Source organism: Erithacus rubecula (genome assembly GCF_903797595.1).
Source record: "Erithacus rubecula genome assembly, chromosome: 1".
Lineage (NCBI taxonomy): Eukaryota > Metazoa > Chordata > Aves > Passeriformes > Muscicapidae > Erithacus > Erithacus rubecula.
In genome coordinates, this window is record NC_136658.1 from 102,703,810 (window position 1) to 102,724,803 (window position 20,994).

Consider the following 20,994-nt stretch of genomic DNA (forward strand, 5'->3'; position numbering starts at 1 on the left):
AAAATAATTTATTCCACCAAGTTATTTATAACAACAAATCAAACAAATCTCCACAATAAAAGGAAAAAAGAACCACTCCATCAAAACCCAAAACAAAACAAAAAAGCAAGGCAGAGAACTGCAAATTCCCAGGCAGCTGAAAGACCATGCAACAAGTAGGAGATGGTCTGCTTAAGCAAGACCAGGAGGCTACTTATATAAGCAGTACTTAGATGTAAACAAAGAAGTATTTAGAATACTGCCTTTTTTTTTTTTTTTTAATGTGTCTCTATGCTTGCAGGTGCAAGGTGGCAGTGTGCTAAATCCAAAACTTTTGAAAAGCAAAAAACTGTTAAAAAATAGGCTCAGAGCACAAACACTTCTGCATTTCTTACAGTATCTGCAACACCTAGTCTGCTTCTTCTCACCTTGGAAGAAGCTGGACAGGAGATCTAGTTAAGAAATGACAGATGACATGCCAGTACCTCATTCAAAATTCTCTCAGCATCGTGTGAAGAACATCAGTTGAGCTCAGTGAGGCTAATCAATTAAATAGCATTGTTACAAGCTCAGACATGGTTTTACAGAAACATGTAGTAGTATGTCTGAATACACCATCACCAAAAATCCAAGATGAATATGACAATCATCTGGAAATATGACAATACCTATTCTCTTTCCCCTACTTTTATTCATAAAACTTTTTATATGTGTCACCACTGTTAGAAACTGCACATATTTTAATACAGATCTCATTTCTATGCATTTATACTTAGCTAACCATCACTGAACTACTTACAATAACAGTTGCATTGCAAGCATTACAGAGCTCTTTATAATTCCATGTTCAGTACTTCAAATTATAAGCTGCACCCTTCATAATGGAAAGTTTCACAATTTCTTTTGTAGCATATGTGCCCTGCTCCAAAGTAAATCACACCTATTTTAGATTTTCCCACTGAGGAAGAGCCTATTTTGTCCTTGAGTCTCTTAATGCAGTACTCTTCAGGCCATTTATTTCCATGGAAATCTGTAAAATTTACTGATTGTTGAATCATATCTTGTTAACTCAGTTGCTCACAGGTCAAAGAAACAGTGATAAATATACTCACAAATATGGAAGATAAAATGGGGTTAGATAGTGTCTAGTGGGTTTACTATTTTTGTTGACTATTTTTATTTTCTAAAGACTGCAAAGAAAAAGGAGAACTTTCATCTTAACATTGGGTAAAGAATAAATGCAGTTTAATCTTGAGTATACAAATATTTATCAAAAGAAAGTGCAGAGTAAAATATTACAACAACAATATAGATCAAACTAACAGGCATTTGGCAAACTGTGTATTACAAATTCATTCATATGAGCTCACTCTTCCCACTGTCAGCTTTGAAGGCATTTCCATAGATCTGCTCTTGTCCTGCACTTCATATCTGTGCTACAAACTAAAGGAAAAGCTTCTGATATGACCTGATGGCATGTCCAGAAGTAGAGCTGAAATTTGTGCAGACAAGCAGTAAAGCAGTAGTTAAAGGGCTGTGAAGTTAAAGCTGCACTTTAAATTGTGAATCCTGTAGACTTCCCTCTTATTTAACCAAAACCATTCCTGGCTTTGAGAACCAAAAGAAGCCTTAAAAAAACCAATATTTTGAAGTTTTATTTTCTCATCATTGTAAGATTTTTGTTCAATTGAAATAATGATTTCTAAGTTGAGAGTGCTTTTTTTACATATTTTTTTACAATTCTCAAAGGCATCATATCAAATGTAGCTCTTGTGAATTATATGCCTCCTGCATTTAAAGAAAATAAAAATATCCTCCCCACCTTGACCCTGTACTGGGCAAAACATTGCTAAATTTTAGGGCACGATAGAAAAATAAACAACAAACTTCTCATAATCCCTTGGAATAAGACATATTAGCAAGGGTACTAAAATGAACTAAAGACCATTATTACAACTGTATACACCTACTGAGTGAAGACACTGTTAACATCATGAACTAGAGTGATGAGAGGTTTTTCCCCCTCTTATTTGTGCTCCAATATGGTAGAATCTATTACTGCTGAGATACACAAGTATAGGAAGTTAAGATCAAACAAAAAAGTTGTCAAATGAAAAACTGTCCAAGCCTCATTATCACTTAATAATGGTGCCAAAAACTCATCATCAGTGCAAATTAAGGAAAAATATGGAAAATATGACTGGGATGGATTAAATAAGGTGGTTTTTTTTTTTTCCTATCAGACTACACAGAAGTATAAGAAACTGGATAATTACTTTGCCTAAAAAGGACAGCAGAAATTATATAACTTCATAGTCTATTTATTGTTGGGCTAGCACAAACAAGCACAAGGCCCAGGAAAGAGACAGCAGGGAAAAGTTCATTAAACCAAGAATCAGATGTTCATTGCTAGAAGGAAGCACACAAACACTTCTGCTGCTACTTCAGTAGCACTCTGTTGTTGTAAGGGGAAAGAAGACAGCTCTGATCTATTCCCAGATGCAGTTTCTCAGACATCACTCCCTACTTTTCCTCAAAAGATCCTTCTGCTCCAATGTGGCATATGTATTTTATGCCAAAGTAAAGCATAAATGCCATTATGCAATCAATAACATGTAACTTATGTGTTGATGACCACATGCTTGCTTGTCCTATTCCTTGCTTGGTTAACATTTTTAAAAATGTTCCAGAAAAAGTGAACATACAACAAGGAATATAATAAGTTTTAGTATATTTTCTGAAGTTTGTGAAGACTGGCATCATATTACTCCATAAAATCAGTACGGATAAGTTTGCAAAGAGCCATTTAACTACTTAAAATGCAAAGGCAGGTTGTCAGATGTTCTTAAAAGATGGAGGCTAATCTTAACAGCTTGATCAATCATTTAAACTTTAATGCATACAAGCTGAAGTTACAGGTATCATCATCATTTGGTTAATATGCTTAAGACAGTTTAATTCTTTTCCAAAATCGTCTTAAGACAGCTCATACCAGCAAAGATGGCAAGTATCTTCATCACTAATTGATACTGAGATATAGAAATAGCTTAAAATAATGAGCATGAAACATAAGGAGTTAATAATTTGCAAAAGTATTCACAGGTTATATAATTTTTACCAAGAAATACTCTAAATTCAAGAGAACAAAGAATAACAACCTCAAGTATTTACACTGAAGACAATCAACAAAAATATTTTTAAAGTGGGCAAGTCAAATTCACATCCAGAAAACTACCGCTGTCAGACAGTGACAAATCAGTCAGCAATTTTCCTTAATTATATCAAAATTAGTGGTTTTATTTTTAATTTTTAAAAAAGGGGTGTGTAGAGGGGAAATAGCATTAAAAAAATATACACAACTGCAGTAGAAGTTTTCCATATATCATCTTTGCCATTCAAATCTGACCAGAAATCAATTCATTAAAAAATCTGGTTTGGGCAACTAATATTTGGCAACAAATACTAGTTTTGAGCAAGCAAAAAGAAGTATCTAGGGATTACAGAAAGAGTTATTAAGATTTAAAATACCTTATTTTCATAACCATAAATTCCTTATGACAGAAGGCCATTAGGAATTACACTGGGATACTGTGACCGCAAAAATTCGATTTGCAAATACATTTTTCTTTTGAATCTTGCACCCTAATATATAGGTCTTTAACAACTTCTAGACAAAACCTTCTAACATTTATCAATTTCCTCCACCTGATCTTGTATTTTCCTCTTGTTATCTTTAATACCAGACAGCAGGAAAGCAGTACAGTAATGAACACCAGATTGACATTTAAACCTACCTCCATTTCACTCACTGACAGCATTCAGTCAAAGACCACAAACACGTTGAGTTGCAGGGAACTCAGAGATCACTGACCTCAATTACCTGCCCCTTGCAGGACTTCCTACACCCTGACACAAAAAAAACATTCCTAGTAGCCAGTATAAGTAAGGACAGTAACAGGAATGATCATCTCTGCATGAATCCAAAACCAGTCCAGATACAAAAGCTTTAACTTACACAAGATAGCTTTTACATAAAATACCTAGACATAAATTATCACCACCACTTCGATGACTGAAATGGAGACCAAATTCTGAAAAATGTTTTAAAAGCTTATGGGATAGACTAAAAATATTAACAATCTTAGCAATGAACTGACTGTTTCTCATGGGACAGACTTTAAATATCAACAACCTCAGAAACAAGCAAACTTAATATATAACCTAGAAAACCAGTTTGGCTGAGTGCAAATATTTCCTCATCAAAATCTAATTGCTAAGATGATCTTCCTAGACATCTGTTTTCAACATGTATCAATCACCAATAATTTCAGAACAAAAATAACCCCAAAACTTTTCTCTATTGAATGCTACATTGGTTGTACAAAAGTAGGTCTTTACTGAATAGTGTCTTTCCGTTCTACTTAATATTTTTCAAATCGAGACAGCAGACATTTAATGAAAAAACCTAAATTTTAAAGTGCTCACAAATTACACATGTGCTGTTTTGACAGGTATTGGATTACATTAAAATAATGTTTCACCACTCCATACCCCATTTTATTGTAATATATTAGCATTTTGCAGCCAGACAAGAGAGTGTTGTTACAAAATATGGTGTTAGGAGACATTTGAGTACCGAATTAGGAGACTTGGTAATTATACATTGCAAAATTACAGAAAGGATATTCTAGAACCTTCAAACAAGATTTCTCCCTTGCATGCGTACCAGAAATTATGGGCTTCCATCTAAAAATAAATTTACTATCACGAACAAAACAGTCAATTCTTCATATTCATGCTTTAAAATAGGTACAAATTATACTTTTCCTTTGGAAATGTTTACAGAGGGAAAAAAGAAATAGGTGGCTAGCACTGTGATTTACAACACTGTATAACAAATAATTACAGCAGACATTTGGAAAACAACCAATGTTTAAGAGATTTTTCAGTTGTTGGCTAAACAACTGCAAGTGTCTTTGCCAAAACTAGAATAAAATGTCTAATCAGAAGTGACTCTTGCATAGAGAAAATAACTTATTCACTAATCTATTTTAAGAAGAAAGATTAACCAATTATAGAAAACACTGTGACTACATTGATTCGATTGCACAACTCAGTTTTCAATTCCAATCTCATTCAGAGTTTACAAACTCAATCCCATGCTTTAGCAAATAGAAAACCTCTTCTTCCTCCAGTGGTTCACCAAAACAGAGTTCTAGAAATTAAAGAGTGTCCTAGGCAAGAAATTCTGTACCATTCAACTACATATATTTTCAATATTTCTCCTAGGGAAATACATGGGTTACAAGCTTATTATTCAACAATTTAGACATGTCCAACTGTATTTAAACATTAAGAGACAATGCTATCATTACATTAATTTTTGCATTTGCTCAAATATTAGTTCTTCCCATGAAAAACTCACCATGAAGGAGTCATTGAGAATGGCAAAAACATATAGAAAAGTTCATTTATAAGTGGCTTAATAGGGAACTTCATGAGAATACAGTAGAGGTACCATTGTATGGAAAAAAGTGTGTGTGTATACATGTACACATATAGATCTATAATATAACAGCTGTTCTAATTGCCTTGGAGCAAATAATGTTTTAGGAATATCCTCTGAGGGAAAACTACTGGCTTGTCAGCAATGCAGAAACTATGTCAGAGAATATATAGAAATGTATGGAATTCAAGTGAACATTTGAAAAACAAGGAACCTTACAAACATGACAATTTAAGGGTGTATAAAATATATTCAAGGTAAAACAGGCAATCCTATTTCAGCTACGGTTAAATGACAGTGACATGGGACGTGATAAAATTACAATATACAGAGAAATAGAATAATATTTAAAAATATGAGTATCTAGTATTTGAATATGTCTTGGATATGTATCAAGAGGTAATTTGAACTCAAGATCTTTCCAGAGGATATAAAAACTGCAGATGTTCTAAATCTTCAAAACAGAAATCAACAGCTTTCTGAGATGCCTCCAATTCAGTGCATCCCAAAGCTAAAAAGAAATTACTTTAGAGCATGTATATATAGGCAACCTTATTCTATTTCAATAGAGCACACAGCTCTAAAAGTAAAGGATTCTGCTTCAATTTATGATTGATTTATCTCACAAAATATTACATTCTTATGCCAGAAAAATAATAAAATTAATTTATCACCAAATGCATAGCAAAACTGTTTTTACACTTAAAGGAAAAAAAAAAAAAAAAAAAAAAAAAAGAAAAGCAAGCACCAAACAACATAATTTCTACTAACCTTCAGGGTCAAGCAGTTTCTCTATTCCCAGATGTTGCCTGGCTATGTTGAATGCATGGTCTAATCGTTGTACAGGTGACTGCTGAGAAGCAACAGCATTCCAATCAAATAGGTCTGGTCTAAAGTGAAAATAAGAGGAAAAATGGTTTTCTTATTTTTCTGTCTTACATTTACTCATGTTCTTCTAAAGCTAAGCATCAGCATCAAGTTTTTAATTTTCAGAATGAAAGATAGTGCTAATTGGCCCTGGGACTAATGAAGCTCAGTTTCTAATGGGTTTGTATTCTATTCTCATCCACATCCACCACAACCACATTGTCAATATTTCTTCTTCTCAACATCCCTGAACCACTGCTGCTCTCCCCCACAGCACTGGGCTCCTGTCACTGCCCACAACACCCATAGCACACTGGCTCCTTCATTCCAGCCCCAGATTGTGCTTGAGTGGGAAGTGCAGGTGCTGTGGCCATGAACAGGACTGGCAGTCAGGACTGGCATGTGGCAGGACAAGCAGGACAGAACTGCTGAGGCCATCTGGGGGCCTTTTCCCAGCTACCAGTCTTTCACTTCAATTCATATTTCTAAGAATGCAATTGTTTCTGAGATTACTGGTTCACTGTTATATCAGATTGAAATCAGTTAACAGGTTAAAAAAATTCATAGGATCATAGAAACATTTGGGTTAGGAAACACCTGTAAGAACAGAGTTCAACTCTTATCCTAATACTGTCAAGTCACAATTTACGTGCTCTTACAGGAAAAGGCAGAATGAACAAAACTGAATTATAGCTCAGATGCACAGTCTGGGATGTTGTATTAGCAGCTGCACTGTTTGCATTATAAATAATGTTAGTACAGCACAATCTTTGGCTTTTCATCTGAGACTTATCCATTAGGAAATCAGAATTTGTTATCAGGCACTCTGGAGAAATAAAGTTTAATCAAATACCTTGTAATTACTGTGCATGTAATATGAAGAAAAACAACTATGTTATTTGTGACTTCAATACAGTGCTCTAAATCAGAGGACATTTAAATGTATAATTTCAACTAGAGATAAATCAAATACACTATTTACACAATTTATATTTTCCTATTAATGTCAGATTTACTCACATTTTTATTAATTTTAGGAGTTAATTTAAAATAGTCTCATGAGTTATAATAAATGAAAAAAGTGTTCACTGTATCATATTGTAATACTGTCAGAAGAATAGAGAAAAAAATGCCTTTTACCTGGCAGTTATTCTCTAGTTATGTACCATTGCTGCCCAATTCTTTTCTGAGAGGAGAGGGATTTACACAGTAACAACTAAGTTATTCCAAGTTATTTTGCTCCTCTCTGCATAGATGGTTAAATATTGGAGTTTTCTCCTTCCCACATGCAGAATAACCCAAAACGCTAATTAATGGTAATTTAATGTTAAATATGGCTGAGGACAGAGTGGATAAGAGAGAAAATTTAGGTAGTAATCTCTGAATTTACTCATGAATGGATTAAGTCTATGATCTCATAGATTGGTTTGTGTATTAAAACACAGACGTACAAAATACACACTAGATGTACATAATTAGTAAAAAATATTTTTGGCCATTCCCCTGGAATTATCATTGTTCACTGCAGTCTACATGATGCTGTATTTTTCATGTATAGATAAATAGTGTTCAGAGCTAACCAGGTATTGCTGAATTGTGCTTACACAAAAGACATTCTCTGTTTCCTTTCAGTCTATCTTCCTCAAACCACAGGGGGGATAGATGGGTGAGAAATTGGGAGGAGACACAGCCAGGACAGGTGACCCAAACCAGTAAAAGGGACACCCCATGGCATATAACTTGCTCAGCCATAAATACCTGTGTAAAGAAAGGGAATGAGGTTTGGGGCTGTTTGTCTGGGAAGGCGCCTCCTACTTAAACAGCGGCTGGGTTTTGCTTGTTCTTCTATTCTTCTTTGCTCCATGTATTAAAAGAGTCTCTATTTTGACTCAAGAGTTTTCTTGCTTTCATTTTTCCCATTCTCTTCCCTGTGCTGGGGGAACAGGGAGTTAAGCAAGCCAATGGCTGTTGGGTGCTGAGCTGCTGGCTGGGGTCAAGCCACCACATCCCCTACACCTTATTCTGCAACCACACAGGTGTTACTCACATCCTTGTTATGCCTATTCGGATGCACAAGCTCACACAGCAAATTTAGCTAAGAGAACACTGTAGTAACCACAAAGTTGTCTATTTTGGCTGTCTTAAAAAGTTTGGCAAGGATGTGTCGTATCTGTACTACACAGACTGGAGTGCAAAAAGATTATTGAGTAAGAAGAGCCTTTACGACAAGGAGAGCAAAGAATTGTATCCAAGGGACTACCCTCAAATTTTTCTTTTTTTTTTTTGTTTTCTCTTTTAATTTGGCTTAAAGTTCTAAGCACACCTGCAATACTCAGAGCAGCACACCATCTTCACATAATCATTTCTTGTTTGGTGATAGAATATTTTATATCCAGGAACATACTTGTAATCTATCAGGATTCCACTGGGCAAGAGCATGAATATTTACAATTGTTCCTTGAGGAATGTCACAATATTATCTTACCCCTCCTGAGAAAACCTCTGTCATGATTAATAATATTTTAGATAGTCAATTCCATCCAGCTTTTCAGTTGGATAATCCAGGAGGGGATTTTCAAGTTAACCTACCAAGACAGTCTAAAATTATTATCATGACATCTGTAGACCTAGGATACCCAATATAAGATACACAGAGTTTTTTTTTTTTAGTTTGTTTTGTGGTTTTGGTTCCTTTTTCTTTTAAAAATCAAATAGTTTGGTTTCAAACAACATCATATCTTAACACCAGAGTTAAATTTGCATGCTGCCTGTATAGAGGCCATACAGCATCTCTCTCCACTCATTAAAGATTGCAAAAAATTTGAACCCTCTGAGACACGGTCAGAAGAGAATTAGCAAGCTTTAGTATGTCACTGTCAGATTGCTTATCAATTTTCTTAGTATTGCACATAAAGCAGACAGCACAGATTCAAAGACAACTTACAAGTACATGGCCACCTACTGCAACTCAGCTCTGATAAGCACCAATTTAATTAAAATAAATTCAAAAAGCTCTTTCTACTCCATCAGCACTTCAACTTTCCAGATTTTCCCTTTGTTGAAAGACTCTGTTGCTATACACTTTTCCATAACTCTATCACTAGTATAACAGTGTCATAAAATCAGCTTGAAGCAGCAGCTTCTCAGTGCTTTGTGTCAGGATGTTGCACTGGGTGTATTTCTGTAGCAATACTGCCAAGTGTGATTATGAGAAATATTATAGCCTAGAAGATTAATAATTGTGGGAAGTGGAAAATAGCTTTTGAAAATCCCCAAAACAACACTGCAACTGATTTTCAAATTACAATGCTTATTAGCTGTCTAAGAAGTTTTAAATACAGGAGTGAGAAGGTATGAAACAGCAAAGGAAAGAAATTAAATGGAATTCTGATTCTCTGCCTTCATTTGTCCTCTGACGTTGTTCAGAAATATCAATAGAGATTAAATTTATTCTCATATCTGCAGTTTGGGTCTTGTCTGAAAGGGAGCAAACCCAAGGAAAAATAACTAGCATTTCTCACTCCTCTTCTTGAAGAGTAGAGCCACACACATTTTAAAGAATTAGAATTAAGTTGAACATGCTGAACTTTATCTAGTCATTTACCAATCAGCTCAAACAGCACCAGTCTTGTATCAGTTTATAATGACACCATGGAAACCCAAAACTGAAAGGAATGAAGGCTTCAGTGGAGAAGTTTACATGGTAAAAATCAAATTTCTATCAAACAAGGTATTTTTTGTACCAACAGCTCTTTTGCATTAATAGTGGAAATATCCATTAAAAAATCAAAAAAGATAAAAGAGAAAACAAACCTGAATTTTTTCAAAATATATTTTCAAGAAAAGTAAATTGAAAAAGAGACTCTCTACATCCTCTCTGACAGCCATTTACATAGCTTAAAACAGAACTAGTTCAGCCAAAATGAAAAAATTTAATCTGGTGTATGCTATAGACAAACAAACCCTGGCAGACATCTAGGTAGAAATTAAAGTAATGGATAAGAAAAGTAACAGTTTTCCATTACTCTAGACATAAAATCGTCACATTTAGATCACAAAATCTACCATCTCCATTCCAAAAGAAAATTTCTGTACTTGTTGCTTTAGCTTTCATACAAGAATATCTTGTATATGTCTTTAGAACTCTCACAATTAAAAAAGATCAGGAGAGAGTAATTGACACATAACCTAGTGATTTGATGAAAATAGATTATATTCATACCTCTTCATCCCATTATTTTTGCTTTTACTTTTCCTACAAGCTACTGAAGAAAAACTTTTTTTTGCCTCTGTTCAGGACCTCTTCTTAAGGCCATTTTCCTTCCCCCCTCACTTTGCCACCCTGAAGCAGAAACAGCTGCAGTGAAATGCTCACTTGCAAGGCAGCCACCTGGCCTGAGTTCAAGCATTTTAAAGAAGCAAGGAGGGAGATAATGAATGCCACCTGTTCCCACTTCAAAATCCTGATTATAGGGCCAGGAGAGAAAAGAAAAAGAGTCCCAACAAAGTTAGAGGAAAGAGGCAAAGCTCTCTCTGATATCCATCTGGAGGAAAAAGATTAAAATAAGTAAATGGGGTAAGGTCTTTGTGATCTGAAGTCGGATAAAAGGAGAGTTTCAACTGTAGGAGGACTGACCTCAAAATATTTTAGCTTCTGTATATTCCTAGAGCAATGATGCCACTCCACAGCTGCTGCCTTGTTTTTTTCAGTTCAATGCAGAATATATCATTCAAGAGATCATATGCCAAGCTTATTTTAAAGTCACACTCTGGACTCACTGATATGCCCTTGGAGATTTCCCAGGTTACCTGTCTTCCACTGCTTCTTGCACTCAGTATTGAAAGCAATTGCTCAACAGCCTAAATATCCACAGAAACATGGTAATTATAGACATGGGAAATCTATCTAAACTAACCCCTTCATAAAATTACAGATATAGAGCATTAGGAAAATCTGATCTGGTCAAAATAGCAGTCTGAAAGCTAGGGACTGGAGGGTTACAAGACTATGAGAAATAAAGCTTTGCCCTGCCCTCACAGCATACTATGTGGTCAGCGCTTCATGACAGTCTCTTTACCTCAATCCCTTTAAGGACATGCTGAGAAAATTCATCCAGATGCAAATTTCACATTACTGTCTGAACCTCTTAAAAAAAACCCCAAACTACAAACCAAAACAAACAGCCATCATTGAAAACATGTTCATCATTGTTCATCAATGTTCATCATTGAAAACATTATATAAGAGAAATGAAAATATCACTATGCATAAAGGAAAGGGATTGGTTTGAAAAATAGCTTTAATGCTACCACAAAATCTCTCCTCACTTTTAGAGAGTCCAAATATCATGGAGAAACTTTGGGTAGCATCACTCTTCCAGTGTTGGAGAGATTTTTGATGTTTGGGGTTTTCTGCTGGGTTTTGGAGGATTTTTGTTTTTTTAAGTCCACTGTATGAATTAAATATAATACCTGATTTACAAACTATAGCTATCCTTTCTTTACTAACTCCACTTCCTTTTCTGCCAATGCAGAGGAATAAAGTCAAAGGATGAAAGGAAAAAAGAAGAGAGCATCTGGACAAAACATTATGGAGAATAAAATAGACAAAAAAGAAACAGAACAGGAAAAACTGAACAGGGAAAACAGAAAAGCTGAATTCAGAAGTGTTTGTCATCAGAGTGTTTATCATTCTATATAAGTAATTCACAAAATATTTATAAAGCACAGGATGTGTGAGACACCAGGTTTCTCTGAGAATTCATGTAAATCACTCTTGGAAAATTTTTCTTCGGTGTATATTCAAACTGTCTTCTTTAGACACTAAATCCAAGGCACTCTGACACCCAACAATTCTCTAATGTACCCACATGTTAGAGTGATTGAATTAGACTAATTAGAGAAGGTTTTTATTATTATAGGATACAGTTAGGACTTCCTGAGCTCTGAATGTCCTAGTGTACCTATTTAACTGATTCCATCTGGAATCCTGAAGGACAATTCAGTGTTCCCACACCCTGAACATCAAATGCAAAGTAATAAAAAGTCATTGGTTCACCTTAAAAATTACTGTATTAGGGCTTTGGAGGAAATGAGGAAATGAAACTTTTGCGGAGAATTTAGTGATTAAGTCCAGAAGATGACTGGTGTGTCTTGGAGACTTGCCTCCATCTGACTGAACACTTGCCATTTCCCAGATAAGTGCAGTAACTACTGGGCAAGATACAAGACTTCTGTGGAGTATTTCTTCACTTCTATTGAAAATAGGCTCACTGTACAGAAAGCTATGCAAGATTTATGGCAGCAGACAGAAGAGGAGTAAAAGCAGGCTTAAGTTTTGCAGCCCTGAATTACAAAACCTGAATAAAGAGCATAAATTCCAGTAAGCAGGAAATAGATGTTCATCTGGTGAACTTTGCACTGAACTGAACACAGCAGTGCATAAAGTCTGACATAGGACACCGAGATCTGTCTAGACAATCCCAGTGTGGTTTACAGGCAGCTGCACTCCCCAGCCAGGGACTGATCCTGAAAGAGTTCCTCTGTTCAGACTTCTGAAGCTATTCCTACAGAGAAGGACAAAAAGGAATTGCTGATTACTGATTTTAGACACCAGGTATTACACAATCCTGAGGAGAATGCAGTCTGAATATCTGAGTACCAGATACCCTAATCAGGGAACAGGCAGTCTGATATTGTCTCTAGGTGGAAAGATGTCGTGGAAAGATGAGTGGGGATAAAATTAGAGGAAACTGAGAAGTTATATTCACATCCTAGGAGAGGTTAGAATAATATGGAGATTTTAGGGAAAAATACACTTGTGGCTCCTTGGATGGACTGTAGTAGGTGTGCTTGAAACCTGTTCTAGGATGATTCCCTACATGGTGGATTGTTTGTCAGTGTTTCCTGTTGTCTTGGCCTTTGAGAGCCCTCCTCACCATCTCGCCTTTGTCCTCAGCTGCCACTTGGAGAAACATGAGGAAACAGTCACCATCTTGTCTTTGTCTGGGGAAGCCACATGACCTGCAGGGAGTGTTCATCATCTTCTTGTCCAGGCTGCCAAGTGGAAGTAAGTCAAGGGGGTGACCATCTTTTTTTGTGAGAAAAACAGCCTCTTTTTCTGTATACTTTTGTTATTATTATTGCAGTTGTTGCTGTGAATTTCTTATTCCATTGCTGTTTGCTTTCAACAAATTGTGAACCCAGCCCAAAATCTGCTTTTGTTCCTCCATTGACAGAGGGAGCAGAGGGAAGGGAGAAGCATATTTGGAGTTTATTATCTGGATGGTGTTTAAACCACTACACGGTTTAAAAGTTCTACTCTCTAATAACCTGAGCAGTCAGCAGTCTTGCAGGACAGTCCCCTTTAAGAGAGAAGTATAGTAGGAGGAGAAGAGAGGTTAGGAGGTTTATCACATTGGAAAAAGCAATCCTGCTTCAGAAGCAGCAGTGGCAAGAACTGAGTCTTTTAGATAGATGGACTTGCATGTCTTCCTTAAGCCACGCACACAAAAAACCCAGAGAACTTTGAATCTCTAGGGGTGGAGTTTTATACAGCATAGACTAGAAGAAGGCAACTTCTAAGAGAGGCTAAGAACTCAAATCAGTTGGTGGAATGACATTAAAGGTTCTGGAAACAAAGGCTACCTTCAACAGCCGTGTCCTTGTGAGGCAAATCCACACTTTCAATTCAGCAGCTATGAGAGGCTTTCAAATAACACCTCATTTTCCCTCTTTAATTACCCACAGGAAAATCTCCTTCTCCCTCTGGGACAACCTCAAAGGTTTAGTTTGGGGTCTACTCCTTGCTCTTCTCAAAAGTTTCCAAGCCTGTACTCCTTGAGACTATCTTCTTGATATAAACACTGAAATTCCAGGAAAGGATCTCAGCTGTGTATATTTGGTTGTGCTGTGAAAAGCTCTCCCTCCATGACAGGATTTAGTATGACACAAAAGGCAGCACCCAGATCAAAGCAAACAGTTGATCATTTAGAAGAATGCTGAAACACCCACAGAGCAGATAGGCCATCCTCAAGCCCTGCTACAGCCATCTGTCACAAGCTCAGTGAAGCAGAGAAAAGCTCTTTTCCTACCTGTGGCTGTGGAGGAGTGCGTTGAAAGCCAATCCATCAGACCAGCTCGTGGTGAAATTGGTGACGTTGACCTGCGGGTAGCTGCGAGTCGATTGACGGACCCAGCTCAGCAGAATCATCTCACTGTTTGTCTGCTGCAGCCCAGCCATGATGTTTTTCATTACATCTTTGACCTGCAATAAAAGAATTTGATCAATGATTGAACTTATTAAAAACTGACTATTTCTCTTTTTGAAATTAAAAACCTTCAGTTAAATAAATTTCAACCTTTAAAGATAAACACCTAAGTAATTAAAGAACATGTTTGTTTTCACAGTGTAATGACAGCAATCAATTCTGAATGCTTAAAAGACAGCAGCTACTGACATGCCCTGAATGCATTCCTCCCTGTGCCACAGGTGAAGCAGGGACAGAGAAGTCTTATTTGTTAGCATCCTTTGTGGTAACAGAGTTCTTTCAAATTAAGTTTTTCTCCTTGTGGTTTTCTTTGATCTGGAAATACATCCTTAGTTAATATGATACATTACAGCAAAAGTTGATAAAATGATTAATAGCCTTTTCTCTCATTGATGGAGTTGAAATAGCACCGAGGCAAAATAAATTTCCTCAGTGCACAGTAGATAATGTTTTTGACTTAAAGGTGAAAACTGTATTTGCATATATGCACTTGATGAAAAGTCAATTTCATTGCATGCATTAAAAGAGCATTACATATGTTTCAATTTTATTATTTTAATGAAGTTAATATTCCTTTTTCACTGGAGAGAGTCTATCAAACTACACTTATTATTTTATAAAAAGCCTAAAGGCTTTTATAAATATTATCCTGGAGTTTGACAAAATGCAGATTTATTTCCTATCAATTTCTTTACTAGTAAAAGAGCACATAAAACTTCTATTACGAATTATTTTCCTGTAAAGTAACACCTTTTAACTCATTGCTTTCTCCATATATCTTTTAGAATAGCAGCTCTTTTAAAATATTCCCTAGGATATAATTTAACTATAAAGTTGCTTATTGCTGCTTATTCAGTTAGGGAATATTGAATTTCATTGTCATTTTTCCTTTGAATTGCTCTGCCACCAGTATCACTCAGTCAAAGAACAACATTCAGACAGAATCTACTTTATTATAAAGGGTGGACCACTTTGAAACTGTAAGATTGTAAAATGATATGCAGAAGCTGTAATCTGAAAGAACAGTCAACAACACCAATAATTAATTATTGTGATATTGTAGGAAAAACAGAGATAACCTTTTATTGTTGAGTATGGTAAGTTGCTTGCTAGTTTCACAGTAATTAATTCAATCATTTGATTTTGTGAAGATATGAATTACTGAAATAACATCTTGGATTTGCATCCCAGATGAATATTGCCCAAAGAGTAACAGTGCCCTTAATTTTCCTTTTGACAATTAGGTGTAAACATTACTTAAACATGTTATTAGTTTCTAAGATGGAAGGAGAATTTTTTTCCTCTCTAAATTTCATGGGATATATACCTGAATTTAGTCTTAGATTGTAATTTTCACCAATGAAAATTAATATAAATTCTGTCTGATAAGAAGTCTTTTATAGTTTTCTCCATTTTTTACATCAGAAGAAAGAAAAAAAAGTGTAATAAAATTAGGAAATATACTCTTTATTTTTGCTTCATATGTCTAAGTGGATGTTTTGAATTTCTTGACAATATTTTTAGTGTCTTCATTTTTGAGAGATGCCAAAGTAGATTTCCATAATGTAGCAAGAAACTGAGATTTGGCCTCTATATTCCCAGCCACCTTGACTAGTATAAAAATACATAATTCTACTTTTTTTTTTTCATTAATCTGGATGATAAAAAAGAAGAAAACTTTTGGAATTAGCATCTATTGCACCAAACTTAAAAAATACGAAAGACTAGAAAATACTGTTACAGATAAGGAGACTTGCCCAAGCTTAGATTTCATTGTTCTTTGTTAATTTTGTTTTCATCATATGCTTATATTTCCAAGGCAGAGTTTGCTTAATATTATAAGAAAATTCTAACTTTTAAACAATACAACAAACATTATCATTAAAGGATAGCTGAATGAATGCAGGAACACCATATTTAGAAATACAAGGGTTCATTACACAGAGTTGATTTTCTGTTTGAGCTGATATCAAATAGAAGCGAGATGTGTCTATGAACAGAGATGATTAGACAAAATTAGTAAAACAATGGGCCATCATGAAGACAGTTATTCAGATGAATTCAGGTGATGCATCCAAATCCAACATTTATTTTTACTTTTCAGTAAATGAATACAAAACAGTTTCAAACTCAACTTGTGTAGTTAAATATGCTTACAATAGATAAAGTTTTGCTCTCTTTTTACTGCTTTTTTTTTTTTCTTTTTTTTTTTTTTTGCAACAGTGAAGATTGTTAAATTTATGATTTTTTGTTTCCTATTAGGGAAAGTCAGACATTTAAAATAACGGAGTAAAAGAGTCTGATCTCATTTGGAATTCTGAATTTTTCTTTCCTCTTCAGTGAGAATTTGTGGCTAAGTCCACTTGCACAGCTGGAGTCACCTTGGTGTCCCGAGGGGCATTGCCACCCCAGCCCAGCTGTGCCCTTGGCAGCACCATGCCATGGCTCTGCAGGCACAGCCCACACTGGCTGGTCCTGAAAGATCAGAGCCTGAGCACAAGAGTGCTGGCTGGCATTTTGGGGAAAAGGAAGCTTTTTGAAGGCTTCTCAGTTAAGATGTACTGCTGGAAAAGTGGCACATAGAGATATGCTCATGTCAGCCTGAAGAGCTTTTCAGACCAACTCCCTCAGCATCCAGGCTCAAATACTGCAGCTATTTCAAAGTGCCTCTGCCTCATGCTGTCAGCTGATGAGTTGACCTCTGCTGCTCATTTCTTTCTAAAGCAGTGTATCCTGGCAGGACACCAAGCTTTCAGGTGTAGGAAACGCTGACTTCCAGAGCACAGATATGCTTGCTCTTCCTGAGGAATGGACATATGCTATGCAATAAGAAAAGATTACATTTTGATAGAAGGGGCAGGGGGAAGGGCAATAAAGACATCCCTGAGATGGCTTCTGAAATGCCAGGCTGCCAAAAGGAAAGCTGTGGACAGGATGAGAGCACTGCTACTCTTGTCACCACATGGAGACAGTGGCCAAAAGCAGCACAGTCAGCCCTGGCCACAGCAGCAATGGACCTTTGATCTTCACCCTGTAGGGCCATGTCCTGGAATCTGGCCATGAGCTGCTGAGTGTGTAAGAGGACAAGGAACACAGCAAGATCTCAGGTTCACACTGAATCTCTTTCACCTAAAACCAGCACTCAGGCATGTAATATTTTGTAAGACTGGCACTTGGCTTCAGTATGCCAGACCCTAGAGAAGAGGGAGGGAAGAGATAATCCAAAAAGAAAACTGTTCTCAAAGCAAGAATTTTTCATTTTTCTTAATAAAATAGGAACCTTACTTCTCCCTGACAGAATTACTTAGCATTTTTTACTTGCTAGATTTCAGATATTCTGACTGCACAGATTACACTTTTATAGCTAGAACCACTAAACTCTTTCCAAGTATATTTGATAGAACACTTTTAAGGCCATTTTCATAGATATTCAAGACACCTATCAAAGTAAAGTATATCCTTTGTTCATCGATTCAAGGTGGATTGACAGAAGCATTTAATTTCCATAATCAAAAATCAAAATTAAGTAAAATGGTTATTCATATTCAAATACTGATGTGCACAATAACCCTGATGCTTTTATTAAGTCACCAAATGAGGCTGACAGGCTGGTGAAATGCTCCCCTCTGAAATATTTTCCTTATGTATAGATCTATTATTTTATGATTTTTCCCAGAGGAAGTCAAGATTTGGGCCAAATAATTTTTGCTAAGGGTTTTCTTTCATGCTTTGCATGAAAATAAATTCACTCCTAAAAACATAATGATTTACACTCTGCCATATAGAATGTTTTTCCACTCTTAAGAGAGTTTATCAAATATAACAGTTCAGAAATTAATCGTTTTCCTCTGTTTTTACTTAAATGCTAATGCTGCAGTGAGGCTGGGATCACAGAGCTGTGAGAGCAGCAGCTTCAAGAAAATAGAGTCTGATGGATTCCATACTATAAAGAGCTTTGGCAGCAGGTGCTCAACTCAGAACAATGGTTCTATTTCAGGGAAACTTTTAGTAGTATTCTGAATAAAAGAGGCTAAATAAGAAAGAACACAATCACCACAGGGGTACAGAAAGCCATGAAATTTCCACTGCACAGAGATGAGAGTGGCAACAATGGGCCAAATCCTGTCTGCTGCAGGGCTTCTACCACCTCTACCACTGCAGTCCTCAATGAGACTGCTGATATCCATTTGGATTGGTACTGGCATTATTCCTTTTTAAAAACTATTTTTACAGAAAGAGATTAGCATTGCTGTAAGTGACCATCATGCTGTCATATGCAAGTACAGTTGTGTCCTTACATGGTCCTGGCTGCAGGACATGAAAGGGGAAAAGCTTCTTGCTTGTTCATCTACAAAAACACAAGTGTTCAGACAAAAAATAATCTCATTTTTTTTCTGTTGTTCTTTGTTTTAGATGTAGACAGATGAATTTCCTTTAAGTTCCTAAGATCCTCTCAGGATCTTCAGAGGCATGTGTGCACCAACAAACACAAACTACACAAGCATGCACTAAATCAAATGGCCTGTGTATTCCTATTTATTTGTCTTCAGGCCTTCCACAAACTAGAAAAAATATAGTGGTCTTGGTATTTTACCAAGATGAGACAAGTGGTAGATGAGTTTGGTGACCCTGACCCTGTATGAACTTATTGTGTTTCCAGCTGCTTGTTGCCAAGGACAATCTGTGATAAGCAAACCAACAGGAAGAAGAATTTCTTAAGAAATTTACAGCTGTGTTTCACCATAAATTCTGTCAGTATGTAAGATCATAGCTATGAACAGGGCAGAACAATCACAAACATATTCTAGATTATGCAATTAACTTCAAAATTTGAAAGAAAATCTGGAAAAGAACAGACTTTGTTCACAGAGCTGTAAATAAGGAAGTTTATTTTTAACTCCTCCAATACTTTCAGAGCAATAAGCAGCAAATGAATGGCTCCTGAGTGTTTTGGTTTTTTAAGGAGAAAATCCAAAATATATTTTATTTTATTATTATTTTTTTAAAATTACTCATCATTAAGCAAAAGGAACAGGGCTATTGTTTAATAATACCTTCTTGTTGCCAATCAGGTTTTATCTACTCTTATAAAAAACCCCTAAAATTAAATTCTAGACAAAATAGAATCTTATTTACAGTAATTTGAATAAAAAGGTACAGGTTACTTTCAGTACTTCATGACGAGAACAAAATGAAACACAGTCATGCCAAACTGATTTTTACCTTTTTGCTTTTATATATTCTCATATATTTGTAGCTCTGCAGCATATTATTGTATAACTACATTCATTTGCAGCAAATTTTTCACTCTGTTACACAGAAAGACAGAATAGATTCCTAAAGGCCCCAGTTCTATCTGGGGAGCAAGATTAAATCCTCTGGGAACCAAGGTTAAAACAATATCTTGAGACATTTCTTCATAAAGTATAGTTAGTATCTAAAGGGGAGGGTTCTGGAAAGGATGGAACAAATGGGGGGAATTTCCTCATTACCTGTGCTTCTAATAGGGAATGCTTGTCAAGTATGCTCACCTGTTAAACTTATAAAACTGTATTTGTCCTATGTGGGGTGGACATTTTTCCATACTTGCTGCTGAGGCCTCCAGTTAAAGACCAGATTTTCAATTACCTCCTATACTAATACTGCCTCAAAAGTGAGTTATTTCTAGATCTTTAAGGCATCACAGAACTCCAGGGATAGACTAAACTTGGACTGAATCATTATGACTATGCTGACAAAGAGTCACTTTTAATCACTGCTTTGTAAATATGATCCCTGGAACTTTCATCCACGAGTAGTTCAAGCTAAGTCATGAGTACCATCACAGCTGCCATCACAGTTATCACTAGGCTCAAGATGAAGCTTGAAATTAAACACTTTTACATTGTAAACAAAAGGTTTTTTGGTTTTGATATGGCAGAAAGCTCATCAGGCTACCTGTGTCTTCTGTGTCTGTGCAAGTACATGTTAGGAGGAATGGTGGGAATGATTGAAAAGAAATTAGTAAATACACAGCTATTACTAAAGCACACCTTCAACACTTTGCTTCAGGACAAAATATGAAGAAAACAAAATATTAATTTGAACATGATTAGTCACCTCAGTCTATAATTTATATAAATTAAAATAGAGTGATTCAAGGATTATTGGCAGAAGTTGCATAGCTAGGTATCATATTCCATCTGTTTTTACTAAGTAATTTAGTACAATTTTATGCAATTAAACTAGGAATATTGAAACAGGAGACAAAAGAAATGAGTTAACTATCTGCAGCTTTTCTCTGCTGTTGTCATCCTGTAAAATTAGAATAAAAATGTTCCCTACTTAGATGAATGATACACATCTGATTTTTGACACGAGTATTTCAGTTTT

The 20,994-nt window shown here is 35.8% G+C and overlaps 1 protein-coding gene across 12 annotated transcripts in view; it reads right to left on the minus strand.

Moving 5' to 3' along the window:
* Positions 1-20,994, minus strand: part of DMD (dystrophin) — a gene marked incomplete at its 3' end in the record, with an annotated part of 1,131,161 nt that overhangs the window by 747,945 nt on the left and 362,222 nt on the right. For all 12 annotated transcript variants that reach the window (XM_079310888.1, XM_079310881.1, XM_079310887.1 and 9 more), the window contains exons 6-7: positions 14,446-14,618; positions 6,257-6,375 (exon numbers count right to left, since the gene is read on the minus strand). In XM_079310888.1, the coding sequence (XP_079167014.1) occupies positions 6,257-6,375; positions 14,446-14,618 (292 nt within the window). The remainder of the gene's footprint in view (positions 1-6,256; positions 6,376-14,445; positions 14,619-20,994) is intronic.